The sequence below is a fragment of the Vitis riparia genome, chromosome 6 (assembly GCF_004353265.1).
Source record: "Vitis riparia cultivar Riparia Gloire de Montpellier isolate 1030 chromosome 6, EGFV_Vit.rip_1.0, whole genome shotgun sequence".
Classification (NCBI taxonomy): domain Eukaryota; kingdom Viridiplantae; phylum Streptophyta; class Magnoliopsida; order Vitales; family Vitaceae; genus Vitis; species Vitis riparia.
The window spans coordinates 22623236-22636253 of NC_048436.1; the positions used below are offsets into that span (position 1 = coordinate 22623236).

The following is a 13018-nucleotide window of genomic DNA, read 5'->3' on the forward strand; positions in this document are numbered from 1 at the left end:
ATCATTTGGTAGAAATTGAAAAGCATGCTCTTAGCTTGGGGTTGGGGTTAGGGTTAGACTTCAATTGAAATGCATATGCATATGGGATTGAAACATTTTTTCTAAATATGTAAGTTAGGGGAGGAGTACTTTTTGGACTTTAATTTTCTAATAAATGGGGCCTACTTCTTCCTTTGATATGCTTATTCGTCTTTCAGAATAACAGTTCTACTAACAAAGACCATGATACTTTCATGAAATTCATTTGCATGAAATATGCTTAAATACCATCACATCACAAATAAAGAAATTAAAGTAGGAAATTCAATACATTTCACTAAGAAAGCTGCTTGCTAATACTAGGTCACCAAATTAACTATGCTTGATTCAATGCTTAAACTTTAACCAAAGGCCTTCATCATCCTAGGATCCAAAGTTTTCACTATAGATAGAAAATTTTGTGAGGAGGTGGACTATTCTAGTTCAAATCCATTGCTTCATTGAGTGGTACTGTGGGTGACTATGACTACGATGATGGTTGTTTGAAGGTGGTGAGACTAAAATAGCCAACATAGAAGATGATTACTATTTGTAGCATGAAATAAAGTGGGTATCCAATCCCTATCCATATCTCTTTGCATCAAAACCACGACTTCTTGTTATCATGTTTTTGTGGCTTTGATAGTGGTGATTGATTTTTAGGACATGATGTAATGACGTGTTATATTGTCAATTCTACACCTAAAGACCTTCATGACTTTATAACGTGTCTGTATGGTTAATAATAGATTGTCCCAAATGGTATATTGTAATATCCCATATTGGATAAAGAAAAAGGTTCTTGACTTCACCCATTGGATTTGATAATATGCACTTCACCCTTTCTAAAAGGGTTCTATTCATTCTCTCAACTAAGCCATTTTGCTGAGGGGTTTTTCTCACTGTCTTATGTTAAACTATGCCATGAATTTTGCAATGATCATCAAACTTTTTCATTGCAATATTCAAGTCCATTATCTGTTCTAAGACGTTTAACTCTTTTATTGGTTCTTAATCAGATTTTTCCATGTCTTGAACCTATCGAATGCCTCATTCTTGTGTTTCAACAAACACACCCATACCCTTCGTGAACAATCATCAATTATGGTAAGAAAGTACATGTTGCTGCCATGAGAAATCATTGGTGCATGTCCCCGTAAATCTGAATGTACATAATCCAAAGTTTCTTTGGTTCTATATATGGATTGCATGACTGAACTTCACCTTGTGAGCTTTTCCATAAATGTAATGTTCACAAAATTCCAAATCCTTAATCTTGTCATTGCCTAAAAGTATGGTTTTAAAAATTGAACCGGTTGAACCACCGGTCGGTCATAGTTCTAGTCTAATCCGATCAATTGGACCGAAAAGTGATTGGATCGAAATTGGACCAGTTAAACCGGTGGTCCGACCAGTGAACCGAACGGCTCCCTTCGAACCATCCGGTTCAACTTTTTTTTTTTTCCCATTATCGTCATTTCCCATCGACAAGACCCCCGCGACCTCGTTGGAACCCCCTCCCCCCCCAATCCCAATAACCCCCATTGCTAGAAAAACTTCCTTTTTTGCCCGTCAGAACACCCCCTCGCCCACACCCTGCGCTAAAAAAACCAACCTCCCCTCCTCCTACCCCGTGTTGCTAGAAAACCCCCCTCCCCCCCCCCCCCCAACAACCCCACTAGAACCCCTAAGCTCGAAAAACTATTCCCCTTTTTGCTCGACCGTCCCCTCCTTTCTTCGAGATTTTTTTTTTTTAATTATTTTTTACCTCATCTCACTATTATTTATTTTCTTTTATATTTATTATTTTTTTACTTCATGTTTAAAACTTATGATTTTAATTTAAATTAATGAAAACATTACAATTTTAAATAAATTTCTGATTTTAAAATAAGTTTTTATTTAAAAATGAATTTTAAATTAAAATTATGATTTTAATTTAAAATTTAAATTTGAAACTAATTTTTTGATTTTCAAAAATAAAATTTTAATTTTTAAATAATATATAAATTATTATTTTTATTTTTATAATTATTTTAAATTTTAATAATTTATAAATTATATATTTATGACGTCACGACCGCTGGTCCGACCAATGAATCGTGAATCAGTAACTTTTCCGGTTCAATGACCGGTCCGATTCTGAAAACATTACCTAAAAGCCTTTACTTAACAATTTCCTATAACCCTCTCTGACTAATATGTCCCAATTTGAGATGCCATAGCTTAGTATTTTTTTGAAATAGTGCTAACAGCCTCATTTGTAGAATCATTTAGAATCTCCTCCTGCAAAAAATGTGAAACCCATTTATCTTGTCACCCTTAAAGATCACCAAAGATCCTTTTAACACCTTCAAAGAACCATTTTCTAGCATCATCTAACACCCCAAGAGTTATTAAATTTCTCATAAGATCGGGTACATGTAGCATATTTCTTAGGAACCTAACTGTCCCATCAGTAGACTTGATTTTTACTGTTCTTATACCAATGACTCTACAAATAAACACTACCTCCATTTAATTTTTGGTAATCACATAAATAAGTTCTTGTTGGACAAAACCCATTCGTTCTCCGTGTTTTTAGTGGTAATAGTCAAAACTTCAACAAAGTCGTAACCATCTGAAACCATTGTAGCATTACCTTCTTCCTTAGATGCCTCCTTTTTCTTAGACTTCCTTTTGCCATGAGATTTGGACCATGATGAAGCCTTTCCTTTGTTGTTTCTCTTATCTAACCTTCCCTTGATAAACAAGCCTTCTCCATTTTGAACTTCTTCAAGTGTTAAGGTTTTCTACCATACTTCATAGTTTCCTTGAAGCCGGAATACGAACTAGGCAAAGAGTTCAACACCAAGACTGCCTTATCTTCATCATCCACTTCGATGCCTATATTAGACATCTCAAGCACAATTTTAGCAAAATCACCAAAGTTATCTGCAATTGATCTATCTTCCTACATCTTAAATCCATAGTCTTTCTTTCAAATATAACCTGTTTGAAAGTGAGTTCTCCATATAAAGTTAGTTGCTCAAGCTTGTTCCGAACACCCTCAATTATAGTTTCTTCTAAGACTTCCCTCAAAGCTTTATCTCTAAGAACTAGAATGATCAAATGGTAAGCTTTCTCATCTCTTTTGCCATCATGGTGACCGGTAGCTCCGATTCATCCTTCAATGCATCTTTCACTCCTTGTTGAAACATAATAACTTTCACCCTCAATAATAGCTCTGGAATATGCCTTATCAATTTATAGAAAGATATACATATTCTTGAATGGAAAATCTGATAATAAGGCCAGCTTAAGGATATGATCATATATATCCAATGTTGTAATTTTCAGTCTCTTTTTAATTAATTTAATTAAAGATTTCATTCTTGGAGTCATCAGCATTACAATGTAGGCACACAACATTTACCATTAAAACATATATTCCACTGGACTCTCATCTTCCTTATGCCTAGCTAGTACTTGCTTACTCCTATATATATACATAGGACTAGAACATCAGCAAACTAAATCTTCATATTGACGCACGGCTACCCAGAAACCCATTCTCTCCCAGTCCTACTTCCTATGCCACTGGCCCTCAAGAGAGTATTAGCTTTTTGCTAAATCCAAAATCAATATTAAGAATGGCTGAAACATTATTATGTATTTAAGAAGTTGATTAATTATAAAAGAAGAATAGCTTTGTTCACCTTAAGGAAAGCATACAAAGCGAGTCTTTTAAATTACTAGAATTTAGATAAGGAAAACACATGTAATAATAATATCCTATATATGTTGATATTAGCCAGGTTTACATGCAAGATGCACTTCATTTATGATTGACCACTGTATTCCCGTAGTATACTTGATACAATGCCTACACTTTGACCAAAGGTCTTCACCATCCTATTGGAAATTTACAGCTTGTAAAGTCTTGGAATTTTCTTGTTTAAATTCTTTGCCTAATCGCTCTATGTGAGTGTGAGCGGTGGCGGTTGTTTGGAGGGGTTGGTGGGGAAAAATAGCCTATAAGAAATATGATTCCTATAGTTAACAAGAAGCCAACTGGGTACCCAGTCGCCACACCTTCCCACAAAAACCATGGCTCCTTGTTATCATGCTCCTGCGGCTTTGGTGCTGCTGACTTATCTTCAGGATATGGCACTTGAATTTGCATACCACACAACCCACTGTTGTTGGCATAGTAATTTGGATCCAGCATTGTGTCCATTTGTCCGCCAACCGGAATCCGACCTTTCAGCTGATTGTTGTTCACATCTAAAATAGTAAGTTGTTGCAGCTTTGTCAGGGTCTGAGGAATTGAACCAGAGAGTTGGTTGTGGGACAAGTCCAAACTCTCTAGATTCTTTATATCACCAAAACTTTCTGGTATCTTTCCTGAGAGTTTGTTGTAAGAAATGTTGAGTAGCTTCAAGGCCTCAAGGGCACCTAGTGAGGCTGGAATTTTACCAGAGAGTTGGTTATTTGATAAGTCTAACAAAGTGTATCTATTAAGACTTTGGCTGGAGAGACCTTGTCTTGACTTCTTCCAGTTCACTATCAAGTCCCTAAACCCAAGAGAGAAATCAACTTCATAGCTCCAAGACGGGTTCGATAATATAAGGCTTACTGTATAAAACATTGAAGATAGAGGATTTGGTACTTCAATCATTCCAACAAGATAACCAAACCTGTGGGGATTTCTCCAATTAGGTTGTTGCTTGAGATATCAAGAATTCGGAGGTTGCTGAAGTTTAAAATAGTTTCAGGGATTAAACCTTGAAGAGAGTTGTTTCGTAGGCTCAACACTTGCAGGGTGGAGATTTGACACAGAAATTTTGGCAATTCACCTGAAATATTGTTGTCTTTAAGTTCAAGGCGTTCAAGATTGCTCAACCTTGTCATGTTCCAAGGCAAGCCCCCAGAAAACTTATTTCCTCCCAATGCAAGAACTCTAGTAGCCTGAGAAAAGGTCATTGGAACCTCTCCTGAGAATTCATTGGAAGATAAATCGACATAAGTAAGCCATCCTTTAGGCTATGTTTGGTTCCCAGAAAATTTGAAGGAAAATGCAAGGGAAAGAAAATACAAAGGAAAAGCAGAAGGAAATAAAAAGTGAAGGAAAATAAAAAAATAGATTAAAAGTTAATAAATTATTTTTTTTATTACTTCAAACTCATTTTATTTATTTTAACTCATCAATATAAAGATTAAATAATTTAAAAATACATAAGTTTTTAATTAATTTTAATCATATTTGATTTTCTTTGATGTTTTTCATAGGAGAACCAAACATAAAAAAATCATTTTCCTTTACATTTTTTTTCTTTCCTTAGTATTTTCCAGGAACCAAACATAACCTTAGGATCAAAAAACAGGGAAAGTGTTGCCAGAAAATCTGTTCTTAGACAAGTCCAACAGTAGCAGGTGAGGAATATCAGCAATGGATTGAGGAATAGGGCCAGAAAAGTTGTTCCCAGCCAACATAAGAATATTAAGCGACCTTGCATTTCCAATGATTTCGGGCAACTCTCCAAAGAAATTGTTCCTTGAGAGATCAATGACTCTTATAGGTCTTACTCGAGAAAAAAGAAGAGGTGGAAGAGAACCTGTAAGTTCATTATCTGATAGAATTATGCCTCTTAAGTCCCATTTCAACAAGCCACTGTGGAAGTGTTCCTTGGAGCTGGTTGTCACTCAAATCCAGAATATCAAGTCTTTTGTGTAGAAATCCAATCTGGAATTTTTCCTGCAAGACCGAGTGACTTGAGAGATAATTGATACAGCATACACTTGGGTACTAGGGTCACACTGTTATTCCACTTCAGATGGTTTCCTCCAAGATCCAAGTCCTTCAAGCCTTCAAAATGGAACAACCAGGATGGAATGTCTCCAGTGAGCATGTTGTTTTCCAAGTAAAGTGTTTCCAACTTGCTCAGTTTTTGCATTGATGAGGGGATTCCACCAGTCAACTGGTTGTTACTCAATTTCAAAACAGAGATGTTGGATAAATTTCCAATGTCGGTGGGAATTTCCATGGACAAAACATTGTCACGCAAGTCTAATACTACCAATTCTTTCAAATACAAAATGGAAAAAGGAATACCATCCGAAAATTTGTTACCTGCGAGTGACAACTCTTGCAACTTTGTGAGGTTTCCAATCTGTTCAGGGACTTTTCCATAGAGAAAATTGTTATTCAACCTCAGTACCTGTAAGTTCCGAAAAAGAGCCCACTTCAGGAGCTAGGCTACCTTCCAAGGGAATTAGTACTCAAATCCAGATGCTGAAGATATTCTAAGTGAAATATTTGAGGAGGAATGGGTCCATTGAATTTGTTCTCCATCATATTGGGGTAAACCAATTTGCTGAGATTAGCAGACCCAAGTGCTGGGATTTGACCTTGTATGCCATTTAGGGAGATGTCAAGCTCCATCAAGCTTGTAATCCAAAAGAGCGGGGCCAAGACAGTGGAAGGCACCAGGTACTTTGGAGACACAGATATGAAAAAGGAGAGATAGAGGCCAGTAATAGGTCTTGAAATTGAATTTGTAAGGGAGCTGCAGGTGACTCGATTCCAAAGACAACAACTTGAACTAGAGTCGTTCCATGAGTCGAAGTCCTGAAGTGTATAACCAATAGCAAGGATGGAGGACTTGAATTGGAGAAGTGCCTGTTTTTGGTGATCAGGACAGGAGAGACAAGTCAACTTGAAGAAGAGGAAGAAGAAGGTGAAGATGTAGAACTGAAGCAGTGGACTTGGCTTGGCCATTGCTGGGTTCGTTTCCTTCCTTGTCCAGTGAAATAGTATTAACTACTGGGGAGAATATGCTTAATCAAATCATAGATGTTGGGCTCTCAAATGTCAATTGTCAATTGCTTGGCATCTTCCCAGGTTTTTAATTTTCCTTCTACTCGACCAGAAAATCATATAACAAGGCCGGCTTAAGCATATCGACTCATCCAATGTCAGAGCTTTCCCTTTCCTGTAACTTTGATCTTCCTTACGCCTAATGCTTGCTTGGAAAGGCTCATTTGGTCATGCCAATATGGAAAATGCCGGCCTCTTTTGTAAACTTATGTTTTCAACATTGCTTACTCCTCCAGAAGGAGACGAGCAAACCAACTCAATATTCTGATAAGTTGGGCACATCACACATTGTTTGTTGTTTGTGTTATCATATTACCAGGCTACCCAGAAACTCATTCTTTCTCAGTCCTATTTCCTATGGCACAAGCTTTCAAGACAGTAAAAGCTTTTTGCAAAATAAGTTATCAGTGCCTTATTTTTGTTCTCAGTACATCACACTATTGATGAGCATAAATAATGTCTTAAGCACTTCCAGGTTTCCTACATGTTTCTTCTTTAGCTTCCATTGTGTTCAATTTATATTCAGTTTTCTCCAACACTGTAACAACCCTGATTCTTTTTCGTACGGTAATAAAGTTCTTTACAAAATTTTGTACAAATTTAAACCTTCTTTTGAATATTGTAGCTGGGAAATTTAAATGTGGGGAGGAAGTTTAAAAAAATGTTCAATTATACCATGGCCTCTTAATCATTGGGTAGAGTCTATAAATTGAGGGTTCAACTCATTTGTGATGAATTTGTGCATTTCTCTACATTTGGCCATGTTTGGGAGGAGAGAAAAGTGAAGAGGAAGTAGGAGAAGAGAGGAACTGCCAAGAGGTAGAGCGAGTCTGTGCTATAAGGGCCTCAAGTTTATATTGGCCAAACTTCAAAGCATGCTTAGAAATGCTATTTGAAAATATGCAATGTCCCAAATTCCAGTAGGACTAGAAAATTCCCCACATTCTCATTTTCGGTTCATAAAGATGTGTAATCAACAGAAAATCTGAGAACCAGATGCTCTGTTCATTCGTTGAATCGACCCTTTACCCAATAATTTGGGCCCTAACAATTTGACAACAGTACATTCCCTGGTGTAGCCTGAAGATACGGATATGAGTATCAATTCTGCAGCTTGCCCTTATTAGGAAAAATGTCCTGTTATAGCTGAAAACTGGTTATGACTAAACAAAATATCAGGCAATTAAGCAGAGTTTGGTGGAATACCACTGCCTTGCATAATTGGAAAGTGGGATCCTTCTCAAATTTTTGAGATTATGCAACAGTTGTAGCTGACCTTGTTGTTCCACTGTCTCCTCAACTTCCTACACTCTCAATTTTTTCAATGGAATATTGGTACTTTTCTCAAACTTCATAATGAAACTATACATATTACACTTCATTTATGACTTGACTATAGTATTCCATTCACTTCTTCAGTTGTCTCTTTCAAGTTTATTCCACATTCACTAAGAAAGTTGTTTGCTAATGCTAGTCACCAAAGTTCTTCACTATCCTAAGAAACAGAGCTTTCAATATGAACATCAAAGATGGTCAAGACTTGGAACAGTCCAATTTAAATTCTTCACCTGATTGGACGTTGTTGGCATCAATCATGCCTGAGGTTTAATTTTCATAAAGAAGACCTTTATGAAATCTTGTACAAATTTAAACCTTCATCTCAATATTGTAGCTGGTAAATTTATATGCAGGGAGGAAGTTTAAAAAAATGTTCAATTATAGCATGGACTCTTAACCATTGGGTAGAGTCTAGAAATTGAGGGTTAAACTCATTTGTGATGAATCTGTGCATTCCTTTACATTTGGGCATGTCTGGGAGGAGAGAAAACTCAAGAGAATAGTGAAGAGGAAGTAGGAGAAGAGAGGAACCACCAAGAGGGAGAGTGAGTCTGTGTTATAAGAGCTTCAAGTTTACCTTGCCCAAAGCATGCTTAGAAATGCTATTTGAAAATACGCGATGTCCCAAATTGCAGTGGAAATTTAGGACTAGAAAATTCCCCTCACATTCTCATTTTCAGTTCATAAAGATGTAATCAACTGAAAATCTGAGAATCAGATGATCTGTTCATTCGTTGAACCGACCTTTTACCCAACAATTTGGGCCCTAGCAATTTGACAACAGTACATTCCCTGGTGTAGCTTGTAGATATGGATATGAATATCAATTCTGCAGCTCACCCTTATTAGGAAAACTGTCCTGTTAGAACTGAGAACTGAGAACTGATTCTGACTAATTTCTCCCTGCCCATCTACTAATGAAACCTCGTCCTATTTCCAGTTTGAAGCAATGTTCAGCAGAGCATTCATGACTTGGTATTTTCCTCTCTGCTTAGAAACAGACTATGAGAAGAAATAGGACATTTTCTTTCCACATGGGTTGGAGTGATAACAAAAAATAAATAGGAACCGAAAAAAACATCAGGCAATTAAGAAGAGTTTGGTGGAATACCACTGCCCTGCATAATTGGTAAGTGGGATCCTTCTCTTTGAGATAATGCAATATATGGTACTTCTCTCAAACTTCATAATGAAACTATACATATTACACTTCATTTATGACTCACTATAATATTCCATCACTTCTTCAGTTCTCTTTCAAGTTTATTCCACATTCACTAAGAAAGTTGTTTTCTAATGCTAGTCACCAAAGTTCTTCACTATCCTAAGAAACAGAGCTTTCAATATGGACATCAAAGATGGTCAAGACCTGGAACAGTCTGGTTTAAATTCTTCGCCTGATTGGACGTTGTTGGCGTCGACGATGCCTGCTGTTTGTTGATGGTGGTGGGGTAAAATAGCCTGTAAGGAATATGATTCCTATTGCTAACAGGAAGCCAACTGGGTACCCAATCCCCACACCTTCCCATAAAAACCATGGATCCCTGGAATGATGTTCTGGCGACCCTGATGGTGGTGGCTCATCTTCAGGACATGGCACACGAATCTGCATACCACACAACCCACTGTTGTTGGCATAGTAGATTGGATCTGCCATGGTGTTCATCTGACCACCTACTGGAATCCGACCTGTCAACTGGTTGTTACTCACATCTAAATTGCTAAGCTGTTGCAACTTTACTAGCGTCTGAGGAATTGAACCAGAAAGTTGGTTGTGCGACAAGTCCAGACTCTCTACATTCTCTAAATCACCAAAACTTACTGGTATCTTGCCAGACAGTTTGTTGTAAGAAACGTTGAGTAGCTTCAGAGCTTTAAGAGCACCTATAGAAGCTGGAATTTCACCTGAGAGATGATTCTTCGACAAGTCGAACAGAGTGTAGATATCAAGGTAGCGGCTTGAGAGACCCTGCTTTGATTTCTTCCAGTTCACTATCAAGTCTTTGAACTCAATTGAGAAGGTAAATATGTCAGAGACTGAAGATAACAGATTTGGAGTTTCAATCATTCCAACAAGATTACCACACCCTTTGGGGATTTCTCCAATGAGGTTGTTGTTTGAAACATCAAGAATTCGGAGGCTACTAAGGTTGGAAATAGTTTCAGGGATTGAACCTTGAAGGGAATTGTTCCGCAAGCTCAGAACTTGCAAAGTAGAGATTTGGAAGAGAGATTCTGGTAAATTACCTTTAAGGTTGTTGTCATGGAGATCGAGGTGTTCTAGTTTGCTCAAGCTAGACAAGTTCGAAGGCAAGGACCCTGAAAACTTATTTCCACCCAATGCAAGAATCATGGTTTCTTGCGAAAAGCTCATTGGAATCTCTCCTGAGAATTCATTGGAAGAGAAATCAATGAAAGCAAGAAATCCCTCAGGGTCAAATATTGGGAAAGTCTTCCCAGAAAATCTGTTGCTGGAGAGGTCCAACAACAATAGGCGGTATATCTGAGAGATGGACTGAGGAATTGGCCCTGAAAAGTTGTTTTCAGCCAACATAAGAATCATGAGGCCACCTGCATCTCCAATGTTCTTCGGCAATTCCCCAGAGAAATTGTTTCGGGAGAGAGCAAGGACCGATAAACTTAGAGATTGAAAGAGAGCAGGTGGAAGAGAACCTGTAAGTTTGTTATCCGATAGAATTATACTTCCAACTTCCATTTCAGCAAGCCATTGTGGAAATGTCCCTTGGAGCTCGTTCTCACTCAAATCCAGAAAGTCAAGAGTTTTTTGCGTAGAAATCCATTCTGGAATTTCTCCTGCAACACCACAAGACTTCAGAGATAATCGAGAAAGAATGCACTTCGGTACAATCTTCACACTGTTGTTCCAAGTCAGACTATTGCTTCCAAGATACAAGTTCTTCAGGCCCTTCAAATCGAACAACCAGGATGAAATTTCCCCTGTGAGCAAGTTGTTTTCCAAGCGAAGTGTTTCCAACTTGCTCAGTTTCTGGATTGAAGAGGGGATTCCACCGGTTAACTGGTTGTCATTCAATGTCAAAGTGGAGATGTTGGGTAAATTTCCAATGTCAATTGGAATCTCCATGGATAACTTATTGTAGCTCAAGTCCAATGTCTGCAGCTCCTTCAAATACAAAACTGAAGAAGGAATACCATCTGAAAATTGGTTGCTGCTAAGGGACAACTGCTGCAACTTTGTGAGGTTTCCAATCTCTTCAGGAACTTTTCCACTGAGAAAATTCTCATCCAACTTCAATACCATCAAGTTTTGGAGAGAGCCCACATCAGGACTTAGGCTACCATGGAGGGAATTGTTAGTCAAATCAAGATACTGAAGATGTCGGAGGTGAAAGAAATGAGGAGGAATGAAACCATTGAAGTTATTCAGCATCATGTCAAGATGAACCAACTTGCTGAGATTAGCAAACCCAGATGAAATTTCACCATATATGTTGTTGGATGAGATGTCAAGCAGCATCAAGCTTCTGATCTGAAAGAGGGGTGCTAAGACAGTGGAAGGCAGTTGGGGCCGTGGAGGCAGCATGGTGTAAAGGGCAGAGAGATAGAGACCAGTCACAACCCTTGAAGTTGAATTTGAAGGGGAACTGCAAGTGACTTGATCCCATTGACAACAACTCGAACTTGAGTTCCATGACTCCAGGCCAAAGGTGGAACTGTTAAATGAAGAATTACTGGCAAGGATGGAGGATTTGAACTGGAGAAGAGCTTGCTTTTGGTATTCAGGACAAGAGAGACAGGGCAGGATGAAGATGGAGAGAAAGATAGATCCAAGCAGCAGACCTAGGTTGGCCATAGTTGGGTTTTTTTTCCTTTGGCTGTTGAATGAATGGTAATAAAGTTGGGCGGATGAGTGAGTGTGATCATGAATATATCGATTCTTAAAGCCAGGCTACTCACTGAGATGTCAATTCCATGGACTGAAAGTCAATGAACAGAAATCGGTGGAGAGGGAAAGAGATGGGAAGGCACACTGGCTAGCATGTTCCGAGATCTTTGACTTCCTTTTTTCTTTAACAGAAAATGATTCAACAAGGCTGACTGGAGATATGAGCTGACAAAATTTCATATCTTTTCTTAATGTTTTTAATTACATTAAATTTTCATTCTTGGGGGTGGTAGCCTGGTAGGTGGGTATAATACTGCCAATCTACCTTTATTTGTTCAAACCTTTACCCATGGAAAAACTCATATTTCTGTTTATAACTCTTCTTAGTTCCAATATATATATATAGATATATAGCGTGTGGGCCATAAGTGGTTCTAGAAGCAAATAATTATTTAATAATGTAGGCTGATTTGCTGCTCAATTTTCCTTTGGACCTATACTCCTAGTCCTATATTATACAATTTGCATCACTTTCCCTTTCCCCTTCCTGTAACTTTCATCTTCCTTTTGCCTAATACTTGCCTAGAAATGATCATTTGGTCTTGTCAATATGGAAATACAAGTACCCTGTTACTAAACTAATGTTAAGCTTCATGAAGGAGACACGTTACCTCAATATTCTGACTGCTAATTGCGAGTTGTTTTTTGTTTGTTTCTTCATATTCCAGGACTACCCAGAAAGACAGACACTCAATTTATATTATAAATAGGATTGCCTTGTCTGACAAGAAATATAGTAGGTTTCAATTGTCTCCTTAAACGTTGTAATGTACTTATCCTGGCTGATTCGCTAATGGATTTTCCACTGGACCTATACCTCTAGCACTATATGTTTTTTATATCTTTCTCTTTCCTGTAACCTTGGTTCTACCTTAGGA

General features: G+C 37.8%; 1 protein-coding gene and 1 pseudogene across 1 annotated transcript; both read right to left on the reverse strand.

Annotated features, from left to right (window-relative positions):
- Positions 1 to 3955: 3955 nt before the first annotated feature.
- On the reverse strand, positions 3956 to 6778 carry LOC117917113 (annotated as a pseudogene).
- A 2525-nt stretch (positions 6779 to 9303) lies between these two features.
- On the reverse strand, positions 9304 to 12230 carry LOC117915861 (receptor-like protein 46). Its single transcript, XM_034831592.1, has one exon. The coding sequence runs from the start codon at positions 12045 to 12047 to the stop codon at positions 9600 to 9602; it is 2448 nt and encodes an 815-aa protein (XP_034687483.1). The 5' UTR covers positions 12048 to 12230; the 3' UTR covers positions 9304 to 9599.
- Positions 12231 to 13018: the final 788 nt, after the last annotated feature.

Coding starts and splice junctions, on each gene's coding strand:
- LOC117915861 (XM_034831592.1), bottom strand. CDS start 12,047: ATGGCCAACCTAGGTCTGCTGCTTGGATCTATCTTTCTCTCCATCTTC.